Source organism: Halichoeres trimaculatus, unplaced genomic scaffold (assembly GCF_033239565.1).
Source record: "Halichoeres trimaculatus isolate MK-OKI-2021-1 unplaced genomic scaffold, fHalTri1.1 fHalTri1_scaffold_19, whole genome shotgun sequence".
Taxonomy (NCBI): domain Eukaryota; kingdom Metazoa; phylum Chordata; class Actinopteri; order Labriformes; family Labridae; genus Halichoeres; species Halichoeres trimaculatus.
Genome location: NW_027437197.1, coordinates 28,196,997 through 28,220,257, shown reverse-complemented (window position 1 = coordinate 28,220,257; position 23,261 = coordinate 28,196,997). Strand labels below are relative to the sequence as shown.

General features: G+C 44.3%; 1 protein-coding gene across 1 annotated transcript in view; it reads left to right on the top strand.

Moving 5' to 3' along the window:
* The window catches only part of cntnap5a (contactin associated protein family member 5a), a 167,794-nt gene that overhangs the window by 132,704 nt on the left and 11,829 nt on the right, over positions 1-23,261 (top strand). The window contains exons 16-22 of the mRNA XM_074695141.1: positions 2,315-2,485; positions 3,499-3,717; positions 5,380-5,619; positions 9,188-9,415; positions 14,587-14,720; positions 17,500-17,587; positions 17,667-17,867. Of these exons, the coding sequence (XP_074551242.1) occupies positions 2,315-2,485; positions 3,499-3,717; positions 5,380-5,619; positions 9,188-9,415; positions 14,587-14,720; positions 17,500-17,587; positions 17,667-17,867 (1,281 nt within the window). The remainder of the gene's footprint in view (positions 1-2,314; positions 2,486-3,498; positions 3,718-5,379; positions 5,620-9,187; positions 9,416-14,586; positions 14,721-17,499; positions 17,588-17,666; positions 17,868-23,261) is intronic.

Genomic DNA, 23,261 nt, shown 5'->3' with positions numbered 1-23,261 from the left:
GGCTTTTTATAGGATCGTATTCAACCTCCAACTTATCCTGCTCCAGAGCAGGATAGCCGTTCGGAGTAGGTCACCATGGTGATCTACTCTGATAAAAAAGGAACCGGCTTCCTGCTATCGGTAACCGAGAGTTAACCCTGAAGTTATCTCGCTAAGACACTAATCCTGCTTCGTGATATAGGCCTCAGTTAAAACAGACCCTCCTCACAGCATCTTTAACAGAAACACCAACATGAGACAGTTAAAGAGAGGAGGCACTGCTCTATTCACAGGGGGTGCCAACATCATCCTAACCAGCTTTAAATAAGATATAGTTCAAAGATGATTGTTTGTGTTGGTCTTTGTTGGTTTGTGTTGGTCTGTGTTTTTTTGTGTTTGTTTGTGTTTGTGTTTGTTTGTTTTGGTCTGTGTTTTTTTGTGTTTGTTTGTGTTGGTCTTTGTTGGATTGTGTTGGTCTGTGTTTGTTTGTGTTTGTGTTTGTTTGCGTTGGTCTGTGTTTGTTTGTGTTGGTCTGTGTTTGTTTGTGTTGGTCTGTGTTGGTCTCTGTTGGTCTGTGTTGGTCTCTGTTGGTCTGTGTTGGTCTCTGTTGGTCTGTGTTGGTCTGTGTTGGTCTGTGTTGGTCTCTGTTGGTTTGTGTTGGTCTGTGTTTGTTTGTGTTGGTCTGTGTTGGTCTCTGTTGGTCTGTGTTGGTCTCTGTTGGTTTGTGTTGGTCTGTGTTGGTTTGTGTTGGTCTGTGTTTGTTTGTGTTGGTCTCTGTTGGTTTGTGTTGGTCTGTGTTGGTTTGTGTTGGTCTGTGTTTGTTTGTGTTTGTTTGTGTTGGTCTGTGTTTGTGTTTGTTTGTGTTGGTCTCTGTTGGTCTCTGTTGGTCTGTGTTGGTCTGTGTTGCTCTCTGTTGTTCTCTGTTGGTCTGTGTTGGTCTGTGTTGGTGTTGTGTTGTGTCCCATTCTTTGGCTCTCCCAGGATCATTTTTTTCCTCCCCTCAGCAAATGTCTTATTTTTAAACCATATACTCAGCCCAGACCTCCTTCCTCCTTTCTTTTATCCTCTGGTTACCTTAACCTTTCCTAAACCAGCTTTTGGAAATGCTTTGGGCTGTAAATTAAATCACAGTACCATGGCCTTAATGACTTCCTTCAAGAGGACCTGCTGAAGGAGGATTACGTGATCCTGCGTTATTAATCAGATCTTCCAGGTCCAGGAGTCCCTCTGAGGATCAGACCTCACTGTGCACAGATTATCCCTGAGGAGAATATCAATCAACCAATCTGTGAAGCAGCTTGGATTTCTGAGTCATCTTAAAGTTTATCATGGTTCCTTTTGAATCTGGTTTCTTTGAGTGAGGTCTGACCCTCCACAGTCTGCTCACAGCTCCCGAAGAGAAGATGGGAATAAAAGGACACACATTCCCAAGGTTCATCTCTGATTCAGATTAAGTAAGAAGCAACTCATACACAATGAAGTGAAGATATACAAATGCTGAGTTGATGCTATTTCTGCGTTTACACCAAACAAAAAAAAAATATATATATATCAACAAAACTGGGAGGTAAAAGGAGGGAAAGATGTGGGCTGAAGCCTTCACTTACTTCACATTTCCTTTTTTTGTCCATCTCTTACTCATCCACCTTTAGATTTATATAAAACAATACAATAATCATTATTAAATACTCATTCTTCACACACAGACCCTCTGTCTGTCTAAAGCTCAGACATGTGATTTTCACACCACATTTCTGTACTTCACTATCATCTTTTCTTTCAACCACCCTATCTCTGTGTCTGAAGTGGAACATCTCTGTTTAACGTCTGTTCTGCTCTGTGTTGTGAACATACAGCTCCCCTCAGTTCATGCTCACACTCACACCTTGTAGGACCCAGCACTGATCCTTGTGGGACCCCGCCCTTGGCCTGTTGATGATGTTATATTGGCCTTATTGATGATGTAATGAACAGTGGTGTTCATCCTCTTCGTCCTGATCTCAAGACTTTTATTTGTTCTCCAGACTCTGCTTTGTAATAATCTCTGTATCAACCCAGCAGTGTCTCAGTCCTGTGACGTCTCTGTTCTGCTGAACAGTCAGCTGGATGGTATTGTTGAGCGTGGACAGAGACATCAGACAGTATGTGGAGTGTGAGGCTGAATCCTGACACCTCACAGCTCAGAGACATGAAGCGCTGGTTAAAGATCAGATGTGCTGTTGCTTCAAATCATCTTTGAGACAGGAGAGGGAACAACAGGAAACAAAGCCAGTTGATGCAGTCTTCATCTGTCTGCAGCGTTTCTTCCTCCCACTTTCTCTCTCCTCCTTCTCAGAGTCCATCTGGAATGCGGCGTCTTTCTACCAGGAGTCCTCCTACCTCTACTTCCCCACCCTACAGGCCGAGCTCGCCTCCGACATCTCCTTCTACTTTAAGACCAGTGCTCCTTCAGGGGTGTTCCTGGAGAACGTGGGCCTCAAAGACTTCATCCGAGTGGAGCTCAGCTGTGAGTCAAGCTGCAGAGCTAGGACGTGCAGAAAATAGCAGTTATAGCTCAGAGGACAGCTGCCACTGATTCAAACATAAACACAGAAAGTGTATGTTTTAGTTCTCAGATGGAAAGGCTGCCGGTATCACAGCTGACACTTTAATTTCCCAGAGAAGCAGCCTGTCAGGGCTGCACAGCATGATGCAATCCTAATGACACCGTCTGCAGCAGGCCGAGCTGTCATCACACTCTTTAAAAGCTTCTCTTACTACTGGAGTACGAGGCAGAGAGCTTAATGAACACAGCAGATGGCAGAGGAACAGGAATCCACGCATCAGTCTGTCAGTTCAGATCTGTTTACACAGAGATGGACTGCTCTCTGTGAGCTGAGAGAGAGCAGGCCAGAGCTGCGCTGGTGGTAGATCACTTCATTCACTAAAGGTGCAGAGATAGCTGATTACTCTGGGTTTAGTCCTGAAACCTGTGGGAGGAGCTCTCACCAACGTGGACTCTCTATGTATCACAGCAGCCTCAGAGACACGCTGAAATATTGACGAGCTGTCAGCCCGGCCTCAGAAATCTATTCAGGTCATCAGCCTCTCCCAGCAGCAGCGTTGTATCACATTGCATCAGAAAGAAAGGAAGGAGCAAAAAAAACCTGATCCACATCGTGCCTGACCCAGCTCTCTCTGTGTGTCTGTGTGTCTGTGTGTCTGTGTGTCTGTGTGTCTGTGTGTCTGTGTGTCTGTGTGTCTGTGTGTCTATGTGTGTCTGTGTGTCTGTGTGTCTGTGTGCCTCTGTGTGTCTGTGTGTCTCTGTGTGTCTGTGTGTCTCTGTGTGTCTGTGTGTCTCTGTGTGTCTGTGTGTCTGTGTCTGTGTCTCTCTGTATGTGTCTCTCTGTCTTTGTGTGTCTGTCCGTGTCTCTCTCTCTGTCTCTCTGTCTGTGTCTGTGTGTCTGTGTGTATCTCTGCGTCTCTCTCTGTGTGTTTCTGTGTGTGTGTGTGTGTGTGTGTGTGTGTCTCCCCGAGCAGCTCCCTCTGTGGTGACGTTCTCTTTTGATGTGGGAAACGGTCCGGTGCTCCTGTCGGTGAAGTCCCACCTCCCCCTGAACGACAGACAGTGGCACTTTGTGAGGGCAGAGCGGAATGTGAAGGAGGCGTCCCTGCAGGTCGACCAGCTCCCTCTACGCTTCCTGGAGGCCCCGGCTGATGGACACCCCCGCCTGCGGCTCAGCGGTCAGCTGTTTGTAGGTAAGACGACCTCCAGAGATGCTGGGTCTGGCCCGCTGGGTCTGGTCCCCTGGGTCTGGTCCTCTGGGTCTGGTCCCCTGGGTCTGGTCCGCTGGGTCTGGTCCCCTGGGTCTGGCCCGCTGGGTCTGGCCAGCTGGGTCTGGCCCACTGGGTCTGGTCCACTGGGTCTGGCCCACTGGGTCTGGTCCGCTGGGTCTGGCCCACTGGGTCTGGCCCGTTGTCTGGACTGTGGCTGCTGGGTTTGGTGGAGAATAGTCTCTGGCCTCTCTGTGAGCTGCTGCACACATACATTTGTGACGTTTCCATTATAACTGAGCGTGCGGCACCAGTGCTCTGCAGCTGTCTCCCCTCTGACATTTAAAGTGTCTCTGTAATAACACAGCTGTCCTCCAAGGGGACACAGATACAATTAAAAACCTGCGTCTTTTTGCACGTCTGCTCAATTTTCGGCCTCAGTTCATGCACTTAATGGTTCATTTACTTAAAGAAATCATTTATCAGAGGAATGAACTGACAAATGGAAGCAGTAATCTTCTGTGCAGCTCCAAAGAAGTTGTCATTACGTGAAGATTTAATTGTTTTTATAATACCTACTGAGCTGTCACTGGAGCTACGAGCTGTCTGCGCTCTGGGAAAACAAAGCTGATATTAAAGTGCAGATTTGTCACTTCTGAAGCTGTTCTGAGCTCGTTTAGACACACAAAGATAACGAAACATTCAGAAATTAAAAAGTTTGACACTGCATTCACAGCCTGAGCCTGGAGTCAAACAGAGCGTGCTCAGTCCAGTAACATGTGACTGACGGCTCCATCTGACCTCAGGCCTGATCCAACCTGCCTTTGCCTGGAACCAGCTCTGCTTCCTCTGCTGTCAGTCTCTTAGAAACATCTAAAATAGAGTCTGATGACAGGTGTGACTGCTCTGATGCATGATGGGACATTAAAGCATGTCGTGCTGAAGTGATGATGTTGAAAATCTCATCTTCCACACTCAGCAGCGTTTCTCTGAACGTGATCAGAGTCTGGAGTAAACCCTGATGGGTGCTGCCTGATGTTTCTCCACATGTGTTTACTCTAACGTGTTATGGCTCTATTTGCACACTGCCACCTTCACCTGCACACCTGCGCATCCACACTCCTAGGAGTGTGTGGTTAAAGTCCCCTGTGAAGCCACCAGCTCAGTAGTCCACAGTAAACAATCAGCCATCTTAAAAACATGGTGAAGAGAGATAGACTACTAGACCTGCTGCTCCATGCTGCTCCATTCAGGTCCATGCTGCTCTTTGCTGCTCTATGCTGCTCCATGCTGCTCCATTCAGGTCTCTTTAGCTCTATGCTGCTCCTTGCTGCTCCATGCTGCTTTATGCTGCTCCATGCAGCTCCATGCTGCTCCATGCTGCTTTATGCTGCTCCATGCATCTCCATGCAGCTTCCATCAGGCCTATGCTGCTGCATGTGTTCTGGTTCTCTTGGAGAGTTCCTTAGATCAGTGGTACCCTCTGAGTCCATGCTGGATCTGGTCCTGGTGTTTGGAAAAAGAGGTTCTGATCTTATGACTGGGTCTTCCTGCAGGCACAGCCGTGCTTCATGATAAACCTGAAGCAGTCTCTGTGTAAACTCTCGATGGGTCAGAAAAAGTCAAACTCTGCTCTCTTTTTCCAAGGAGGAACAGCGTCCCAGCAGCGAGGCTTCCTGGGCTGCATCCGGACTCTGATGGTGAACGGCGTGAGTTTTGACCTGGAGGAGAGAGCGAAGATGACGCCTGGCGTAAGTTCGGGCTGCCCTGGATACTGCAGCGGCTCCAGCAGCCTGTGTCACAACAGAGGGAGGTGCATCGAGAAGAGTAATGGCTACGCGTGTGACTGCTCCCAGTCAGCGTACGGTGGAACTACCTGTGACCAAGGTGAGTCCAGATGAACCTCCACACTTAATGTAATTCTTCTCCAAGATTAACTTTGATTAGCACAAACAAATAATCAATCACTGTGAAGGTTATTCCTCCGTGCAGCATCAATAACAGCCCAGCAGCACGGCCTGCAATTAATACCTGTCCTCAGAGCACAGCCAGAGGAGTTCAGGGGCATTACAGCAAATTATCTGCTGCTTTTGCTGCTGCTGCTCCTCCTGCTCGTCCTGCTGCTGCCACTCCTGCTTTTCCTGCTGCTGCACCTCGCTGCACCAGGGCACTGAGAGGGACACACACACAGTTAAAGACAGAGATCAGCAGTAACTTACAGTTTTCTCTGATGGTTTGGCTCATTTCTTGAAACAGAAATTGTATTCTCAGAACTCTAAGATCATTTGGCAAAAGTCTCACAGTTCAGCACAACACCATCGATCACCTGCAAAAGCTCAATTCTTTCCCAAAACTGTTCACTCATGCTTCAAAAATGAATATCTTTCCCAAACAAAAAAGTCAGTCCCAACAAAAAATGCAAAGATCCTTCTACATTGCTTCGACTTATTTCTTGGAACAGACCCAACGTTCTCAACACTCGGTGCTTTTGCTCAAAATAACCTGGATTGATCAGCAGAACACCATGGATCACCTGCAAAAAGCTCAACAGTGCAGTTATGAGTGAAAACCAAATTTTTGTCTCATACAAATAGTCAGTGCCTCCATAATACATCGTCCCTTTGGCTTTGTGTGAGCACTGCAAATCAAAACGTAAAGATGTTTTGTCACAACGGCAGAGGATTTTTGAAATATCCCTCATGCCCACCTCTCAGTCTGAGCCCAGTCCTTCACTGACAAAGGTTACTGTACTCATTTTTCTGTCTAGCTAACAGAATATAGTTACATAAACAGCTGGATTAAAAAAGGGAAAATGATTTTACGGTAAAAGTAGCCTCAAGGGTTTGACGTCACACAATGCTAAGTAAATTTTAACCGTTGTTATTCACACAAATAAAGTAACTTCCCTGCATCAGAGTATAAAGAAAATGTATAAAGCCCGATAAACTGTGATATAAACACATAAACAAAAACAAGGAACACTTCCTCCCTGGTTGCCCTCCCTGTCCTGGCCGTCCACGGTGCTGTCCATCCGTCTGTCCACAGATTCTCATCCACATCCCAGCATGTTTTCACAATCACTGACAGAACCTGTTGTCTGGACTTCTGAGATGAGTGAAACTCCTCCTTCCAGTTCCAGTTTCACCTGACATTTGATATATCCATTTATTAAATGTTTTTAGAGATTTATATCTGGTATTCATGTTTTCATGTTGCTGAATAATTTAGACAGTTGAACAGACTATTGTGCATGAGCTGACTCATGCAATGAAATGATGCTGATATGTTTTGGAGAGAATAACTGTTAGACTGAGAATCAACAGTCAGTTTAAATCAACAAGATCTATTCACTTGAAAATTGTGCAAATTCTAGGCTAAGTGTGCTAACTGTAGGCTAATTGTACTCTGTCTTTGGCAAAAATGAACAAAAGCATATGCAAATTGCTAAAATTAATGAGAAATTCAGTTATGTTGTGAACAATTGCCCAGTCAGTTGGAGGTTTGTTCATGCTCATTTGAAAATGTAATTTTTGCTTCAAGAAATGAGCCACGCCAATGTAGAAACACTGTCAAATGACTGAATTTGGTATTGAAAAGTGAAATTTTACCTTCAATATGGAACAGAGGTCTCATTACAACCATTTTTTTTTTTTAAATGGAGACCATCTTAATCCAAATAATCATGGAGGAGTCTGTTCAAATGAAGGCAAATTACTTTGTAATGTTCTGTAAGTCACACCACTGGTGCACATGGAGAACCTGTTCCTGGGCCTGGTTATTGCTGCCTCAGGACGTTTTGGTACGGCCGTCAGATCATTGGCTGAAACAGCTGTTAGAGCTTATTACTGTATAAGAAGGAAATTATTTAAATGTACCCCCCTTCAAAATGTGGATGAAGCTTTTTCAGAGCGGGATGGAGCCCATCCTTCTGTAGGGAGGTGAAGTCACAGAGCCTAGACCCGTCTTTCTCTCGTCTGTCGCTCCGTCTCTCCTCGCTGTCTTTCTTCTCTCACCCTGTGCTTGTGAAACGAAGATGGTTAGTGACTATCAGTGACGATCAGTGTAGGAGCCAATTCCTTAGTTGACATGTATTTATTTATTGAGTAATGTGTGTGGTGGGTGCGCCTAATGACTGTGATCCCTGCAGGTGGAGAGCTTAAGAGGAAGGCACTGCAGCCTCGTGGTGTAAGACCTTGCAGGCGAGCACAGTCTCGACTAGAAAGTTTTATTTACAGTTTCTTTATTGAAAAGTTAAAGCCAAAAGTCAAAGAAACGTCATTGTTTACTTTTCAACCGCATCATCTGGACATCCCATCTTTTCATCACGAACCACAAACGTCTTTAGTAGGGATGCACGATATTGGATTTTTGCCAATATCCGATGTGCCGATATATCAAAACCCCTTTCGGCCGATACCGATAATCACAAGTTTGTTTGTTTTTTTCATTGTAAAGAAAGCTAAGTCTATCCTGTACTGGAATTTGTAGGTTAATCTTATTGTGACAGTCTAATTTGTTTAAGAAACACACATAAAACAAGACAAGAAACATTTGATTTTACCATAAATAAGAATTGTATTATTTTTTCAAACTCAAGACATTCAGTATTGAAATACAGAAAAATAATTTCTTTAGATCACATGAACTTTAAATGTACAATGCATTTTTAAACATTACCAAGTTGCATTTGATTATTTTAGAGCTACTGTAACAACCTGGTGACAGACACAGAGCTCTGCAGTGCAAATAAATGAAGTGCTACATTTTATTTAAGGAGCTTATTTTTCAGAAGGAAAATAATAATAATCCTATCTGAATAGCACCTTATCAGCTGTGCCTATCGGCAGAAATGTTCATATCTGCCGATACCGATAAACAGGTTTTTAAGCTTTTATAAGCAGATACTGATATTGTGCCCATGATATCGTGCATCCCTAGTCTTTAGGAACAGTCAGGAGTGATTCACACGAGGGCTTAAAAACAAAGGATACTGTGGACACTACATCCAGGGATGATCAGGAATGATCAGGAATGATCAGGGATGAAGCTTCTGTTCTCCTGAAGGTCGCTCAGACTCAGTTTTTCCCTCTTGTTGTACAGGGAAGCGAGGCAACCCGAGGAGTTGGTGGGAGGAGCTTCTGGTGCAGGATGCAGGGTTTATGTGATGTTTAGGTTTAGTGGCATGAGCAGCGTTCGGACAGGAAACAGGAGAGGTTCCTCCTTCGGACACACTCAAAAACATGTTTGGATTTCTTTCCTGAACAAGTTAAACTTTGGTTGATCACCAGGGACAGAAAAACCTCTGAAGAGTTAACGTGTTGAGGTCAGAGCCTCGTGGGTGAAAACACTACAGGCCCTGTGTTTGATTCCCAGCTGGCTCTGCTGCTGTGCAGCTCTGAGCAGCCTTTAACAGGAGACTCTCTAAATCTGTTTCTTTCTGTCCCTGTGCTCTCAGAGGTGTCGGTGTCCTTCGACTCGGACTCTTCAGTGACCTATACCTTTCAGGAGCCGTTCTCTGTGATGCAGAACCGGAGCTCGCAGGCCTCCAGTGTGTCCACAGAGAGCAGCAGCAGAGCCAGAGAGGACGTGGCCTTCAGCTTCGTCACCTCCCAGCGGCCCGCCATGCTGCTGACTGTCAGCACCTTCAGCCAGCAGTACATCGCAGTCATCCTGGCCAGGAATGGTGAGTACATAGCTTCACCTTTTATCCCCCCAGAGACAGAGAAACAGAGAATCACACAGACAGAGCTTTAGATACTCTGAGATTATCAGCCACAGTATGAAGCAGGAGGATGAAGGTGTTGGTGCTTCTCCTTCTCTGCAGCCGTCCCCGCTGCATGCTGACACATGGCTCCCTGTGTGCAGAAGTCTTGGGATAAAATGACCTTTTGTTTTCTCTTGATAACAGCTGATAATCTCATTTCTGGAGATAGGGAAGCTCATTTTCTCCAGATAACAAAGTAATTAACTGCTGATCTGAAGATAACAGCATTACGCAGAATTAACCGCAGACTCAGCTCTTTTCACACTCTTCCAATTACTTGTGTTAAATAAGCACTGAAGGACTGAGCAGCCACACTGAGTTTGTGATGTTTCACTCAGAGCTGACAGAGAGACATCAGTTTGAGGCTCACACAGGAGCTGCTCAGATCATAGGTTATGATACACACGACACACATGATAAACAACACAAACATGATAAACAAAACATACATGATAAATAAACACATACATGATAAATATGATAAACAAAAACATGATAAACAACACAAAGTTGATAAACAACACAAAGATGATAAACAACACAAACATGATAAACAAAACATACATGATAAATAACTCAAACATGATGAACTACACAAAGATAAGTAACAACTCAAACATGATAAACTACACAAACATGATACATATGATAAACAAAAAACATGAAAAAACATGATAAACAACAAAAAGATGATAAACATATTAAACACGAGCATGATAAACATGATAAATAGAATAAAAAAATAATAATCATGTAAAAGATACAGAGCTATACAAATATGTTAACTCGCTAAACAATGTAATTCATGTTAAAAACATGTTGACAATGAACAAATTAACGTTATAAACATAAAAAAACATTGTAAACGTTAAAATGAGATAAAGGTGTAACACAATAAATAATTAATAGAAAACAAACATGATCTTCCTCATAAACATGATCAACATTAAAAAAAAGTTATGTAATAAACATAAGAAAGATGATAATGTTAGAAAAATTATACTTCTTCCAATGCCATGGAAACAACATGAAAAGATTGTTTATGTTATGATCATGATTAATGTTACAAGCATGATGAACATGATGTTGTTAACATGATCAATTTGATCTGATTTATCAAAATGTGATGAACATGATAGATCTGATAAACATAAACTGGTATATATATATATATATATATATATATATATATATATATATATATATATATATATATATATATATATATATATATACATACAAGTATATATATAATATATAATTTTGACATGATTATGATGATAAAAGCTGTAAACATGCTCAAAGTTATAAAAATACTAAACGTGAAAAAAATTATAAACATGTTTATTGTTATTATAAAGGCTTCAAACATGATTTTCTTTATGAACACGTGAAACCTCATCAACATGTTAAATGTTTTTCATGTTATCAACATGATAAATCATGTTACATGTATCCCAGTATGTATCTAGCTGGTGTGAAATTGTGCAGAGAGCCCTCCTGTGTGTTACCTGGAGTAAATCCTGCTTTCACAGGCTGAGGCAAATATGTTACCATGGTAACCAGAGGATCTTGCATAAACGCAGAGGCTGCTCCCTTGTCCCCATCTAGACTCGTTCTCTCGGTGTACATGCCAGAAAAAAGATACAGCTTTTTGAAACCTGCTGAGGTCAGACTGAAGACAGAGTCTGTGCCTAAAGGTGAGGAATTAAGTGATGTCAGAGCACCAGTTTCACTAACAGCCTGAGTTTCTCTGAAGGAGAGCTACGTGCATGCCTCTGAGTGTGTGCACAGCTCTTTGTGTGCCTGCAGTCCCTCTTATACCTGTGGATGAGGTGCTTCAGTAAGCTTCAGGGGTGTATTCAGAGCTGTGAGGTTTGAAGCCGAGCAGAGAACGCAGTAGACAGTGAGGAGGCAGCTAATGTGGACGTTCTGTTTCCACAGCTGTCAGTGTGAAAATAACACCAGGGCCGCCCCCTCAACTCAGAGCAAACTCATTACAGGCTAATGAATAGATGTAACCTCCACAGCTCTCTGAAAAGCATCTGTCTTCATTGCATTCTGGGAGTCCAATAAACTCAAACTAATACCAATGCAGCAGGAGGAAAACAAAACATGTTCCTTTCTTCCTTTTATGGCGTTTAAGAGCAGAAGATGCACGGCATTAAGTTATTGCAGCAGTTAGAGCTCTGAGTGTTTGGGTGAAGGCTGTTAGAGGTGTGAAGGTTACAAAAGATCATTGGAGGAAAAGCAAAACCATACACTAAAGAAAAAAATCCACAAAGTTAAAGCAAGGAACAAAAAATGATCAAAGTAGCTAAATGCAATACATGTAACACAGCAGCAATAAAACACCCACCTAACAGTTACATACACAAACACAGTAACAGACACAGATACAGAAACAAAATAATGCAGTTACAGTCACAGATTCAGTTACTGATACAGTTACAGATACAGGTACTGTTACTGATGCAGTGATAAACAGAGATACTGATACCGTTACAGACAGAGATACAGTTACAGTCAGTTACAGACAGAGATACAATTACTGATACAGTTACAGACACAGATACAGTTACTGAAGCAGTGACAAACACAGATACTGATACGGTTACAGACACAGATACAGTTACTGATGCAGTGACAAACACAGATACTGATACGGTTACAGACACAGATACAGTTACTGATGCAGTGACAAACACAGATACTGATACAGTTACAGACAGAGATACAGTTACTGATGCAGTGACGGTACGGTAACTGGTACAGTTACAAAGGTACAGTTACAAACACCAATACAGAGACTGATACAGTTACTTACACAGTTATATACAAACACTGATACAGTTACTGATGCAGTTACTGATACAGTTACTTACACAGTTACACTGATACAGTTACTGATTCAGTTACTGATGCAGTTACTGATACAGTTACTTACACAGTTATATACAAACACTGATACAGTTACTGATATAGATAAATACACAGATGCAAATTAAAATTCAAGTTAAGCTATATTGGCTAGCATGCTAGCAAAGTCAATGTTTAAATATAAGGTTTAGGGAAACATATCTTAAGCTAAACACATATTATTTAGAACAAAAAATTAATTTCAACGATCCAAAACAAACCAAATAACAAAATAACAACAAAAACTAGTGCCAAAAATTCAGTAACATCTACAGTTACAGATACACACCTTGCTCACATTGGCTCCGTTACGGTTGCAGTATGGATACGGTGCGGGTTTTCGCATGCTGCCACTTACATCAGCTCTAGATAGAGGCTGCAGCTGGCTCCGGTGCTGGGTACGGAAAGGGCACTCGCGAGAGTAGAAGCTCACGTGGGTTCACGTTTTTGTCTGGACTTGCACAAGAGCTTTATTCCTCTTGTGTTTATTATTTTTAATAACGTTACTTTTTTCTTCTCTTGTGTTATCTTTATAATAGGATGGGATGTGTCATATAAAATGGGATGACTTGCCACTTCAAGGATGAGTCTCTCGTCGTCCCTTGTTGTCAAAATGCGACTTCGTGTCACTGGGTGTGATGTAATGTTTACATTTGCTACTAGCGCAACTGTGCTGTCAAAGAAGAGTCAAGTTACATTTGTTTGTACACTGATTTTATTTAAAAAAAAACAACGGCTCTTCATGCCACCCTGCAATTCACTTCCTGTATAGCTCGTCATATTTCATTCAGCTTGACGCAGACCCTCTCCGGCGTCTGGAAAAGATAGACTTCTTGCGGATTCTTTCCGTTGTGCCGTACGGCTCCCGCAACCGGACTCGCACCGCGCGGGGCTAATGTGAGCCTACAACAGTGATTTTAATGATACAGATTACATGTGGAAGCTGCACTGGACCCGCACTGGATTCAGGGTGAGCCTGGGGACAGCCATAGTTACTGATGGCAAAGTAATGACTGGCTTTGGCAATGTGTGTATAAAAAAAACGCCATGCCAGTAAATCTTATTTTGATTTTGGATTTTGGAAACTTTAACGTACACAGTTACAGAAACAGCGTGCTGATACAGCAATACTGAAACACTGCTTCTTACCTAAAACTTACCTCTAAGTAATGTAGCTAAGCTAACAGCTCTACAAGAAGCCACATCAGTGTTCAGCTCTGATGCTTCAGGATGAATACAGGATGAATCATCAGACAAACAGACCCAGGGGGAGGAGGTTATGTTTTGATATTTTCAGAGTCTCTTTATGATAATGTGACTGTGTTACATTCAGCATGTCTGCGCAGGTTTGTGCAGGTTCAGAGACCTCAGTGGGACCTTCAAGAACAAAAACCCTTCTTCAGACTAGAAGCTCTCTAACACCAGACGTGTTATATGGCTTTACAATAGTTCCAGAACTAAGAAGACCCGATCTCTGCGATCCACAGGTTTAGTTTGATGAAGTTTTTCCTGGTGGATAGCGGGGCTCTCAGAGCTTACATCGGACCCTAACTAATGAGGCTCACACTGAGGACATGAATGTGCTGCTATTAGAGTCCTAATGCTCTCCTTTGTGATCTCTCAGAGCGCCTCATGGTCCTGAGCACAGTGTGAACACTGAAGGTCAGAGGAGACCCTCCATCAGCTGACCTTCATCTACACCACAGCTCCCAAGATTTCAGACACACAGCCCCTAACCTACAGAGCGCCAGGCCTAATATTGACCCAGCAGCACTGATAATGCATATCTGTGTGTGTGTGTGTGTGTGTGTGTGTGTGTGTGTGTGTGTGTGTGTGTGTGTGTGTGTGTGTGTGTGTGTGTGTGTGTGTGTGTGTGTGTGTGTGTGTGTGTGTGTGTGGGAGGAACACCGAGCACATATTGACTTGTTCAGTGTGTGGGCGAGCAGCGATGAGATAGAGATCTCAGAGGGCAATTGAAGAAGTTTAGATAGAGCGCTCTATTTATAAAGAAGGGAGCGTATCGCTTCAGTAAATAGCTCATCCTGGGCTCTGTGCTGGTTTTTAACGCAGCGCACACTCACTGAGGCCAGAGGAGAATATGTTCAACATCACAAAGAGCTCTTTGTGTCACAGGGCGACTCTGAGTCTGTCTTTTCATGCTTCCTGTCCAGGGAGTTTGCAGATCTGGTATCACCTCCAGACAGACCGCAGTCCAGACATGTTCAGCCCCACGCTCGGAAACCTGGCAGACGGACGGCTCCATCGGATTAGGATCCACCGGGTGGGGAAGAACCTCTACGTCCAGGTGAGTCTTCTTCCAGGGTCTGTAGGAGGGCACCTGAACAGATCACCTGTGAACCCATCAGGCCTCAAAACCTGAAACACAAGGAGCCAAATGGCTGAAACCAAAGCTTTTTAACAGCACTGAAGGTCAAACTGATGCTTTCAGCTCCAGACCCACAGAGACGTACAATAAAGAGCCACGCAGACAATAAAAACACAGACAGAAAGAGTCACAGGACAGAGACAGATTTCACCTGGCTCAGCTCTCAAACACTCCACCGGATCTGTTCTCACATTTAGGGGAAGTCTGAAACCTCTCTGACAGAGAGACGGAGAGAAAGAAATACTTAAACCCTTTAACTTTGACATGTTTAGAGTCAACCTCAAATGTGAATGCACCATAAATCCTCTGAGGACTGTAAAGAAACCTTTCAGGCTGTTTACAGTGAATTTAGAAATCTAAAAGTTCTGCAAGCTCTGCTCATGCAACTGTTTTAGATTTTACAGTTACACTTAAATGAATTCACTGAAGTCAGTGAACAACCTGTGGATTAGTTACAGGACTAAAGTTATAGGTACTGTTTGTTAAACCAAATGAGTCTGCAGTAAAAAGTTATTAACCACAGAAGAGAAAGAGAGATGATGAAATGATGCAAAAGAGGAAGAAGTTAAAACACCAAACCTTCAAACATGCATCGAACATGCTTACAGAGAAATAACTGCATGTGCAGAAGTCACTGGAGACAGTCAAACCAGTTAGATGAAGAAGTCAGAGCAGGAAGCAGTTTGAAGTTGACTGAATCTAAAACACAGAGGTTTCTTTCTCTCAGTGTGTCTCTTGGAGCAGCACACACTCTGTTAGCTTCTCTCTGCTAACAACCAGAGCCCCTCGTGGCTCCTGGAAAATCCCGTCAAACAAACTTGAACTGCGCATGTCTACCACTCGTGAACAGCAATGAACCTGGCGAGAGGTAATGGTGTGACTGAGAGGAGATCAAGAAAAACATTGTTTTAGCCAGAGATTTGATTAGAAGAATACACAAACAGCTGTTATCAGTGAGTCAATCAGGTAAAAAAGAAAAAGGGGAAGTTTGGTGATCTTGAACAGAGTAAATGCGTGTGGTGTTTCTGAGCACACAGTAGAAAACCTTGATAGTAAAATCAGTACTTTGAAAGCTGCTTTGAGGAACAAGCGCTGCAGCAATGCCCCAGCACCTCGATGAATAACTCTTAAAGCAGTTTGTGAACTCCAACATTTCCCCACACACACCTTGGGGGGGCCCAGACATATAGAGGCAAAGAGTGAGTCAAACTTCTAAAACTGACGGCAGTGAGCCTCACCGGTTTGAGACGTTGATTGTCTTTAATAAATCTAAGTGTGCTGTATGGCTACACATCGCCACCTTTCCAAAGGATTGTCCTCTGTCTTTGCATATTTACGCAGGATAACCCATTGTGCGATGTCTGCCTTTAAACAGCTGACCTCTCTGTTTGAATCAGGTGAAAGGCTGGAGACGGATCTAGATGCAGAGTGTTGTGTCAGCTAAAGTAGACTGGAGCGGGTGAAACTTTCAGGGTCGAGGCTCACACCGGGATAATGAAGTCTGGTCTGGACCCTTCTCACCACACATGGTGGATCTCTGTGGGTCTGTAGACTGAGTGAATCTGTTTTCAGGGAGTGAGGGAAGATGAGTTGGATAAATAAGTCGCCTGGCGTCTTTTTGCAGCCGTTCAGAAACGGTGATGATTAAAATGTCTTTGTGGGAATAAATCTGCAAACACAAAGACAGCTATAATTCCATCCTACAACAGATAGGTGATTGGTGGATGGAGGAAGAGGCTGAATCTGATTGGTGCAGAGCTTTACAGGAGTTAATAATCAGTTGATCATCAGGATGAGGTGGAAAGAGCCTGAAACTTTCAGCATGTTGAAAAAAGAGCTCTTGACATCAAAGCGCTGCTTGCTGTGTGTCTGAGGTTTAAGTGGACGGTTTTTGTCTCCTGCAGCTGCAGCGTGGGGACAAACCCACATGTGCAGACACTAACACCACCCTGAGAGGCTTTTACACAGGATCCTCAAAGTGACTGCATAAAGAGACATTTCTGTGTGACGGGGCATGCAGGTGTTGTCAGTCTCAGCCAGCATCCTGTTTGCCGCGTTGGCAGGAGGAGGTGCTTCACTTTCTGCCAAAGCTACTGGTCTGAGCTGGGATGACGGCTGAGGATTATTAGATGATGTGAAAAGCTTGTCTGAAGGCTGGCGCCAGTAAACAGGTTATTCTAACATGGTGGGGATATGTGATGTGGTCAGAAAGAATCTCAAAAACAGGAATAAGTGACGTGTGGTAGAAACACAGGAAATGTTTGCAGCTGAGAGATCGCCTGTCTGAGTGTGAGACTCAGAGAGCCATGGCGTTAATCAGAGAGGAGCTTTAGTTTCCCACCGTCACATTCATCAACACGGAGACGCTCTGAATCAATTCTCCTCTGCAGTGAAACCTGTTCTGGGCCGGTCATGAATCCCTGCATGCATTTTTAAAACAGCAGAGGATGTCATCAGAAACCGGCAGCATTTTATTGCAGATCATCAAGTTAAGTGATGCAACTGAGTCAGCGCAGCGGAGCGGGAGCCAAAGGTCGAAAACACTTGAAAGCGGTCTGTGGGCGGATACGGTTCAGTGTGAAGCTCGGAGAACAACGCTCGATCCATAATGTATTGAAATGTGCTGCTGCTGCTGCTGTTAGCCGGGCTTAGATTTCTTGTAATTGGCTTGTTATTTGATTTCTCTCCACTCAACCAGATCGACCAGGACATCCACACAAAGTACACACTGACATCCGATGCAGAGCTGATCCTAATCAGATCCCTGACATTGGGCAAAGTCACCAGTAAGTCCTCGCCTGACAGAAAGCACCTTGCCCTCTTCTCCCTGTCCCCTCAGAGTCTAACCTGTCCTCCTCTCCGCAGGAGGCGACAACTTCAGCGACGACGTGATGAGAGCCGCTGCCAAAGGCTTTGTGGGCTGCCTCTCCTCCGTCCAGTTCAACCACGTGGCGCCGCTGAAGGCAGCGCTCACCAACCGAGGAAGCTCATTGGTCACAATCAGAGGTCCGCTAGTGCAGTCCAACTGTGGAGCTCTGGCTGAGTCCACCTCACACACACTGCAAGGTATACTCACACACATACACACATACACACACACACACACACACACACACACACACACACACACACACACACACACACACACACACACACACACACACACACACACACTCACACACACACACACATACACACACACACACAGCATGTCGTGCAGACAGTGTGTTGTGGAGTCCAGGTCATCTCCTCTGACGGGTCACTCTGGATGAACCGCTGTCAGCTGAGGAGCATGGAGTGCTGAGCTTGAACCAGGGGCGGATCTAGAACATTTCATTTGGGGGGGTGCAAAGGGCTGGCAAGAGGTCTAGACAGGGTGGCATGGGACGACATCGGTGCAGTAAGAAAGTTCAGAGATCCACAAAAACACTTTAAAAAAAAAATTTGAGCAGACGCAGCTGTACACGGTTTCTCTACCACAGGATGTGGTTCATTACAATTAATGATCAAATCAGGTCAGTTGTAAAGCTTGATATATCCAACTTCAAAACAGAGGATTTTTCTTCATTAAGGATCAACTAACTATGCTTTGAAATTAATCAGAACAGCAAACTATGTGGTTCAGCTGAACCTGAGGGTTTTGTCAGGGAAACTTTTCCTTTTGCACTCAAAAGAGTTCTAAGGATTTCAAAATCACGGTGTGATGAATCAGTAAGGATTAACCAACGAGGAAGCGTGCATTAGACCGTTCTAAGGCACGACGTGGAGTGGGAACACCACGACGCGCAGCTTCCTCTTTGTTTAATCCACTACCACGGTCCCACAAACTGTAAACTTCAAAAGAAATAATGAATAAGTGCTGTGAACTTGCTAAATGTGCTCGAATATAGGAACTGTTTTTTGTTGGTCAACCAAAAAAGTTCTTTCGTCCTAGCAATCGTTGTCAAGATAAAAGCAAAGCTTAACTGAATATTCCCGTTGATTGTGCAATTATTAAAAGACACTGGCGTGTTTTCCTTGCTGGATTTTTTCTGTGGTAGGGATGCTGCTGAGTCATTTGCTGAGCCCGTAGACAGAATTTCGCTCCAATTCTTCCTGTCATTCAAGCCTGCCTCACACTACAGGATTTTTAAAATCCTAAAAGATTCTGAAATTGGGTTGTATCTCACACATAAGGAAAATTTTCACAGATCATCTTCTCTTAAATCTGAAGCACGCACTATCTACAAGATTTGAAAATACTGACCACCGCACACTACAGGGTTTCAACAAGATTATTTGACCAGAGAGTGATGCACCACATGTGCTCAGTTGTTTGATCTGAGGTTTTTAGTGGGTGGGACAGGAGGAGAGAGAAGCAGAGCTGTCTGCAGCGCTGCCTTTCATCCATTACACACACGCAGAGGGACAGAGGTGAAACTGTTGCTGTATCAGCCAATAATGGCATGATCTCACAGCGATCACTGATAAAACAACAGCTTGCTACTGAAAATGGCGTGCTTATGTGTTATTTTTAAAGGCATTGAACTGGCTCGAGTGGGCCAGTGGAGCACGCAGTCAGCTGACCCGGAGCCTTTCAGTTGCACTTTGAGCCTGTGTTTGTCTGTTGTCCGATCTCTGGTGCTTTTTCTAATTGTCTGTTGTCATCCTCAGTGAGAATGAATGTTGTAATCATCCAGATAAATATCAAACATGTTTGTAAATTATCGAGGCAGCTCCGACGAGTCTGTGAGACGATCGTGGGGCTAAAGATTCATCTGTCAACCACTCACACTGGAAGATAATCTTGGGTGAACGTCTGGCCCGATTTTAGTCCCCGACCAGATTTCTTCCCCGATTGTGGGGAGGACCAAATCTGGGTTTAATCGGGGCGAGAATCCTGTAGTGTGAGCCAGGCTTTATAGAGACGGGGCCCAGTAGGAGCACAGGCTGCTCTCGCATGCGTTGAAATGTGTGTGACGCGTTGCTATGGTAACGCGCACAGCGGAGTGATACAATGGTGATTTAACTTACCGAACTAACTGTCAACTGGCGTGCATTAGACCAATCTAAGGCACGCCAGTTGACATTGGAATTCTCACTGACCATGGTATAAGTTCCTTTAATTCACACGCAGCATGGAGAGAAGACCTCTGCTAGGTGTTCTCTGCCAACAGGGAGGTTGTCTTGCCTTATATACAGTTAGAGCGGAGGTAATAAACATTCCAGAGGGCATCTGCCCTGCACCCTTACAATCACACCACACCACACCATCATCTGTTTGGATCAATCAGTGTCACTTAACTAACCCCCAGTGAAATGGTATGTGCCTTATTGTCTCCAACATAAATTCCTTGGTTATTCATTTAGTCAGACTTCAACTCTCACGGTTTGTCCTCTGACTTTTAAATTTCTATTCTTTGTTCCATTTTAGCCTGAAGGTGACAAGATATGAACATTTAAGGATAAACTCTGTGTATAATATTTCACAGCAGGATCATAGGTAGCCGAAAGTATGGAGCTAAAGAGGGATTGCATGCCCCATTAGCTCTTATGTTCTGACTCCCTATTTTCACTGTACTTTTTACCCACTGGGACTATAATGGAGCATTCTAATGTGCAGCTTTCTAAGATCAGATCAACTTTTATGGATCTATCCTCACAGTGCAGATATTTGGGTTGAAAAGGCGTTTGTCTGATCATTGACCCTGATCTCCAGGATTGCAGGCCATGACGTGACCTCTGTACTAAACTGATGTTTACCTCCCTTCATGTCTTCATCACTGTGCGCTCCTTAAACCAACACCTTCAGGATTTATACACGCCAGTTTGAGATGGACAAGACATAAGATATGATTGGACATTGGTAGATACACACCAAACACACTCAGCCTGATGATGGTGGTGTGTGAACAGATACACACCAAACACACTCAGCCTGATGGTGGTGAGTGAACAGATACACACCAAACACACTCAGCCTGATGGTGGTGTGTGACCAGATACACACCAAACACACTCTGCCTGATGGTGGTGAGTGTGAACAGATACACACCAAACACACTCAGCCTGATGGTGGTGAGTGTGAACAGATACACACCAAACACACTCAGCCTGATGGTGGTGAGTGAACAGATACACACCAAACACACTCAGCCTGATGGTGGTGTGTGACCAGATACACACCAAACACACTCTGCCTGATGGTGGTGAGTGTGAACAGATACACACCAAACACACTCTGCCTGATGGTGGTGAGTGTGAACAGATACGCACCAAACACACTCAGCCTGATGGTGGTGTGTGTGTGAACAGATACACACCAAACACACTCAGCCTGATGGTGGTGAGTGAACAGATACACACCAAACACACTCAGCCTGATGGTGGTGTGTGAACAGATACACACCAAACACACTCAGCCTGATGGTGGTGAGTGAACAGATACACACCAAACACACTCAGCCTGATGGTGGTGTGTGAGTGAACAGATACACACCAAACACACTCAGCCTGATGGTGGTGTGTGACCAGATACACACCAAACACACTCTGCCTGATGGTGGTGAGTGTGAACAGATACACACCAAACACACTCTGCCTGATGGTGGTGAGTGTGAACAGATACGCACCAAACACACTCAGCCTGATGGTGGTGTGTGTGTGAACAGATACACACCAAACACACTCAGCCTGATGGTGGTGAGTGAACAGATACACACCAAACACACTCAGCCTGATGGTGGTGTGTGAACAGATACACACCAAACACACTCAGCCTGATGGTGGTGAGTGAACAGATACACACCAAACACACTCAGCCTGATGGTGGTGTGTGTGTGAACAGATACACACCAAACACACTCAGCCTGATGGTGGTGTGTGAACAGATACACATCAAACACACTCAGCCTGATGGTGGTGTGTGTGAACAGATACACACCAAACACACTCAGCCTGATGGTGGTGTGTGTGTGGACAGACTCAGAGAGCTGGGACCAGAAGGAGACTCTTGAGTCTGACACACAGACAGAGAGAGATGTAAGAGGTCACAGCCAGCTCTTCTGATCCGGTTTACCCATGGATCCGTCAGATCACCACAAGCTGCTGCAGTTAACCCTTCTGTTAATCCAGATTATAATCCCTTATTCTCTCAGGAAAAAAGGTGATGACTGCATGTCTGCCTTCAGCAACAAGCAGTTTCTCTGCAGATGTGTAGCCTCATCTGTCCTAATCAACTGAGCTGCACAGGAACTGAGACCCAGACTGATCAGGATCACGCTCCATCAGTGCTTTAACATCAGAGCAAGGCATGTTGTGTCTGAGGAAGGTGTGTTGTGTCAGAGGACAGAGTATTTTGTCAGAGGAAGGAGTGTTGTGTCAGAGGAAGGAGTGTTGTGTCAGAGGAAGGAGTGTTGTGTCAGAGGAAGGAGTGTTGGGTCAAAGGGAGGAGTGTTGTGTCAGAGGAAGGAGTGTTTTGTCAGAGGAAAGAGTGTTTTGTCAGAGGAAAGCATGTTGTGTCAGAGGAAGGAGTGTTGTGTCAGAGGAAGTAGTGTTGGGTCAGAGGAAGGAGTGTTGTGTCAGAGCAAGACATGTTGTGTCTGAGGAAGGAGTGTTGTGTCAGAGGACAGAGTATTTTGTCAAAGGAAAGAGTGTTGTGTCAGAGGAAGGAGTGTTGTGTCAGAGGAAGGTGTGTTGTGTCAGAGGAAGGAGTGTTTTTTCAGTGGAAGGAGTGTTGTGTCAGAGGAAGGAGTGTTGGGTCAGAGGAAGGAGTGTTTTGTCAGAGGAAGGAGTGTTTTGTCAGAGGAAGGAGTGTTTTGTCAGAGGAAGGAGTGTTGTGTCAGAGGAAGGAGTGTTGTGTCAGAGGAAGGAGTGTTGTGTCAGAGGAAGGAGTGTTTTGTCAGAGGAAGGAGTGTTTTGTCAGAGGAAGGAGTGTTTTGTCAGAGGAAGGAGTGTTGTGTCAGAGGAAGGAGTGTTGTGTCAGAGGAAGGAGTGTTGGGTCAGAGGAAGGAGTGTTGTGTCAGAGGAAGGAGTGTTTTGTCAGAGGAAGGAGTATTTTGTCAGAGGAAGGAGTGTTGTGTCAGAGGAAGGAGTGTTGTGTCAGAGGAAGGAGTGTTGTGTCAGAGGAAGGAGTGTTGTGTCAGAGGAAGGAGTGTTTTGTCAGAGGAAGGAGTGTTTTGTCAGAGGAAGGAGTGTTGTGTCAGAGGAAGGAGTGTTGTGTCAGAGGAAGGAGTGTTGGGTCAGAGGAAGGAGTGTTGTGTCAGAGGAAGGAGTGTTTTGTCAGAGGAAGGAGTATTTTGTCAGAGGAAGGAGTGTTGTGTCAGAGGAAGGAGTGTTTTGTCAGAGGAAAGAGTGTTTTGTCAGAGGAAAGCATGTTGTGTCAGAGGAAGGAGTGTTGGGTCAGAGGAAGGAGTGTTGTGTCAGAGCAAGACATGTTGTGTCTGAGGAAGGAGTGTTGTGTCAGAGGACAGAGTATTTTGT